The following is a 5,059-nucleotide window of genomic DNA, read 5'->3' on the forward strand; positions in this document are numbered from 1 at the left end:
GTGTGTGTGTGTGTGTGTGTGTGTGTGTGTGTGTGTGTGTTTAGTAGAAAGTATTAAAAGTTTTGAATGGTTGAGTATAAAATAAATGAAAATCACAATGACTTTTTAGATGAATATTCAGAAAATGTTAATGACATGTACTTACTATCACCTGTATTATATATGCCAGAAGACAAAGGTTCCTAATTTAATGAATAATACTGTCTTAAAATAAATTATGTTTCCTCCTGTTTCCCTGCACCAGGATTATTCTTCAAAGAATTGTAGAATCACAATTCGGAATGAAAAAAAAAATCTTTTTGTAGTTTTCACTGTAATGGGTTTCTTTTTTGACTCATAATTTGGGAAAAACATTTTAAATCCTGGACATGAATCAGAAAAAAATTTTGATTTGATGTTGGTCCTTAAAAAGGGAAATGCTATAAATCAATATAGATATACATTTCACTTAGGATAGTAAAGGAAAAGAACAGAAATTGACAGAACCCCGTTCTAAAATCCATTAATGCAATGTACAATTATCATGTCATTTTCCAAACCATGGAATGGGTAGGTAAAAAAATGATAATGAAAAACTATATGAAAATGAGCAGTGTTTTAGTAATGAATTTAGTTTGAATTTTCTTTAAAATAATCTTTATTATACCCTTTGTCCATTCTTATTATTTGTAAACACCGGTGAGAAATTCCTAATAAGTAATCTCATAAGTTACTACATATCAAGGTACTAAAAATGTCTAGTATAAAAAGTAATAAATGCTATTTCCATAGATATTCTAGCCCTAGTTACATTATTTTAAAATGAAGCACATTAAAAACAACCTCTTAATAAAGGATGTGAGTCAGGTTATATTTATACAGAATCCTTGGCCCTAAAATTCTTCTTTGGTTCCATTTTGTCTTTGAGTTATTTCCAATCTATTTATTCCAATGTTATATCAAAGATGAGAGGGAAAAAAAATAAACCTAGAGTCTCATTCCCTCCTGATTAAAAGGAAAAGCAATATATATATATATACACATATATATATTTCAATCAAGCTTTAAGATTTTCCAAAATTCAGTGATTTATATTTTACTTTTCTTGTCTCTAACATCATTGTGGTAAGGTAATGGATATTATGGGTGATTTTACTTTATCTAAAGGTCTATCTGATGCACAATTTATGTTCTATAAATTAAGTAGATATAAACATGCTGCAGTGAATAAATAGGCTATGTCATTTTGTTATTAGGAGTAATTTACAGACGTACTGCTATTACATTTCTTTTTCTGAGATAACGCATGAATGTAGTTGAACAATTGATTATACTAAGCTTTTTGTTGTAGTAGTCATTTCAGTTAATAACAGCTTCACTATTCAATTTAATTTTTAAAAACATGAAAAAGTTACTGTTATTGAAAAGGTTATTGGCAGTTAACAGTATTATATCTTTTTAAAAATTTCTATGAAACAATACTCTATAAAGGAAGTTAACCATTAGCAGAAGAACTGATTTTTTCCTATATAAATTATCTATGTGCATACATACAGGGCATAAAAATATAATGTTTTCAAAAGAATGTATAACTGCATGATACTAGCAACTTGTTAAACTCATTTGTTTTTCTACTTTACTCAATTGTAATGGCACAGACTGGGAGTGATGTATATATGTTCACATTACTACATCCCCTATGTACATTCTCGATATCCACACTGTTACATTCAGTTGTATATAGTATGGTTTGTGCTACAGCATGGTAATGATATGTATGTAAGGAAAATATAAACAATCCATTCTGTTTTTAAAAATCTTCGCCAACTCAGAAAACATTTATTGTACATTAATTTGTAAATGTTATTTTTTCCCAATGTAAAAGGGTATTGTCTTTAAAAACAATTTTAATGATATTCTAAAGCAAGGGAAATAACTATAAAATACAGACATTTAAAAATCACTTTTTAATTCCAACCCTATCTAATCGATTTAAAATCATGTATCTCTTCCCTGGTTTTGGGAGGAGTGGGGGGGGGGAGAAAAACCCTTAAACCTTTGTATGATAAAATAAAGTGGCACAATTATAACAAAATAATAAAGCAATTCAATAGCCCTTTATAGACATAGAGTGATAAATTCCCAGAGGTTTTAAATTATTCAGGCTGTCTGAATTTCTGCTGCCATAATATTTTTTCACAAGTGAAATAAAAATGGCATTTGCTCAAGTAGATACAGCTATTCCCTAGGCGCTGATTCTAGAAATCAACAGGCTTTTCCCCCAGTCTTACAAGCAACAGTTAAAAACTCTGACAACTAGAAAACAGCTACCCCACCCTGATTAGAAACTGACAGTAAAGACTGTGATAGCTGTGGTTTCAAGCCATTTTGTAACAGCTTGCGAAAAATACAAGGGAAGGAGGGAAAGGAAGAGTAAAAATAATAATAAACGCTAATTCCTTTGAAATCGAAGGATTTCATTGTCACTGTAGCCTTTCCTTTCCTTAGCCCTTTAAATTATCAGGCTTTCTGACATGATCAATTATCCAAGGCAAGGCAAAACAGGAAGGTAACCCATAGCGTTAGAACTTAAATTTGCAAGGTGCAGCAACAATTCATAACCCTGCTCACCCTCTCCCCCCACGTGAAAACACAAGCCTCCGCAGAAGCAGGCTAGAGCACTTTCCTATTAATACGCAAAGACTGTAGTCTCAGCCTGTTGCTCCAGCCTCCCGGTGAGCCAGAGCTTGAAAGTGGACAGTGGACGGGGACATTCTGAAACCTCTTCTGAGCGCTTTGTGCTGTCCTAGGGCTGGGGGGAGCAGGGAGCCGAGTGGATTGCAACTACTTGGGACGTACTGGGCTGGAGAATGCGGCTCCGGACCACGGCGTGGGGACCCCAATGCAGACGGCCTAGCCGCCGGCAGATGGTGCCCTCGGCAGCCGAACGACGAAGGAAACCCAGCGAAAGTAAATGCACTGACTCCGCCCCAGCCAAGCAACCGGGGCCCCAGCCACCAGTCCTTCCCCAAATAGTGGCGAGCACGTTTGCTCCCGGAACACCGCAGTAGTCCGTGCATGTGTCGAAAATACAAAGCAGGGGGGTAACAGAGCGTGTGTGCCAGGGCGGGGAGCGCGCGCGGAATAGGGCTCCCCGGGGCCGCGGCGCAGTGACCGCCAATGAAACGCAGAGGGCACGCGGACCGGTCCATTTCGCATCTGCGTAAACCCGGCCGGGCCAGTGGGGAGGCCACTCACCATGTTCACTTCGGAGACCATGTCTATGCTGGCGACATCGATCCGCATCCCGACGTCCACTGGGGGACCTACAGTTAGGAGGTGGGGGGGTGTGCACATTACGGACATATTCTCAGAGTGGTGACAAGCTGAAGGGGGAGTGGTGGGGGCTCTCATCTCTTACTACGTTTTGAAAGGTTTCCCTCCACCCACCCCTCTTCCCTATCAGGGGACAGGCTGGGAAAACAGGTGTGGACACACGCGTGATGCAGTGACTATGCAGAGGGTGTGTCGGGCCGGGCCAGGGGAAGGTCGCCTCTGCCTGGGGTTTCATCCACCTGGACTGGGTTTCGTGTGTGTGGGTGTGTGTGTGTGTGTGTCCATGTCCCCAGGGCGTAGGGTATAGTGTAAGCTACAAAAAAAAAAAAAAAAAAAAAAGGCATGCTTTTATTTTTCAACATTTATCTTTGATTGAAAAGGTGAACTAGAAGTGGGTTACAGGTTGACCAAAAATAATAATAATAAAATAAAGCATTACCTCCAAAGTCCGGCCGCAAGCGAATGTCATATCCTTTGAGCAATCTGTCCACTGTGTCTTTCACGTATGACATGTTGCTGGGCTCATTGGTGCTGAAGGAAGGAAGTAGGGACCGGATTCAGAATGAGCACAAACTGCAAGCAGACATAAAAACAGGCAGGCACACCTATCCCCCTCCCCAAATAACAAGCTATATGATCTAGCAAACATGTAAAAAGAAAAACATGAAGGAAAAAGAGATTGAATAACAGCAGCTCACCTGTGTGCACAACAGACCATGGCAATCATCATAGGGAAAGAAAGAAGCCCCAGACTCTCTCGGTTTTGTACTGTCCACATTACTACTAACTCTGATTAAAGAATTGTCTTTTCTGCGAAGATTCAAGGAATGCAACTTAGTCGGCGGCAGGGCAGTAATTCCCGAATGGTCCTGCGCATGCGCAGAGGGTGCTCACTACCAAAAGACACCTTGTGCCTTGCAAACAATATTCCTAGTGGAGCAGGCAACAGATTTCAAGCCCTTTAAAGTTCCTGTTTACGGTACTTCGTATCCTCCAGGTAGTTGGAGATGTCCTGCTGTTTCTTTGCTGCTAGATCCTACGTGCATGTGGTTTACCGAGCTTCTTCGTGCATTTGGGGATGGTTGTGTTCGTTTCCCTTCTGCCCTCAACCTGACTTTTTTTTTTTTACACAGCTCCCAGGGATCTGGCTAAGGCTGCCTGTGATTGGCATCTTTCGTTGACAGTCAAGGTGGTCTTGGAACTGGGTGACTGGAGGCAGGGCGGGTCTCTGGAAGCTAGTGGAAGTGTATTTGGGTGATGGGGGTGGAAGGTGGGACGAAGTGAGCAGAATAGTAGAGCCACAATGGAAGAGACAGGGGAAACTCAGGGTGTGTTTTAAGACGCCAAGAATCAGATCCTTTTGCTAGGTGTTTTAGGGAAACAGCCATAGTGTAGTCCTTGGAGGGACAGGGATAGAATCAACTTTTGCACTTTCTCTTCTTGCCTTCCCTCCTCCTGTTCTCAACTCCCCAGTTGGGAAGTGAGAGAAACAGGCTTAGGCAGCTGGGCAGGCAATCCTTTTTCTATGATCATTTCAACAGGCTTCATATTTTTTATTATTTTTTTTTGCATTCTACTAAAAGAATCACTGTTACACTACCAGGGTGTTAGCTTATCTCAGTGACCCAAAACCAGTGCCCAATACATTCAAAGATCTGAACTCTGTTTGCAAGTACGTTGGGGGTTTGTAGAATCAGAGTCTCTGATTGAATTCAATTCAGTTACTGCATTCAATAACTTTCAC

The 5,059-nt window shown here is 40.1% G+C and overlaps 1 protein-coding gene across 1 annotated transcript in view; it reads right to left on the minus strand.

Moving 5' to 3' along the window:
- The window catches only part of GABRB1 (gamma-aminobutyric acid type A receptor subunit beta1), a 468,888-nt gene extending 464,708 nt beyond the window's left edge, over positions 1–4,180 (minus strand). The window contains exons 1-3 of the mRNA XM_007539682.2: positions 4,014–4,180; positions 3,755–3,846; positions 3,238–3,305 (exon numbers count right to left, since the gene is read on the minus strand). Coding sequence (XP_007539744.1) covers positions 3,238–3,305; positions 3,755–3,846; positions 4,014–4,093 — 240 coding nt within the window. The 5' untranslated portion in view covers positions 4,094–4,180. The remainder of the gene's footprint in view (positions 1–3,237; positions 3,306–3,754; positions 3,847–4,013) is intronic.
- Positions 4,181–5,059: the final 879 nt, after the last annotated feature.

The sequence above is a fragment of the Erinaceus europaeus genome, chromosome 3 (genome assembly GCF_950295315.1).
Source record: "Erinaceus europaeus chromosome 3, mEriEur2.1, whole genome shotgun sequence".
In the NCBI taxonomy this organism is placed as follows: Eukaryota; Metazoa; Chordata; class Mammalia; order Eulipotyphla; family Erinaceidae; genus Erinaceus; species Erinaceus europaeus.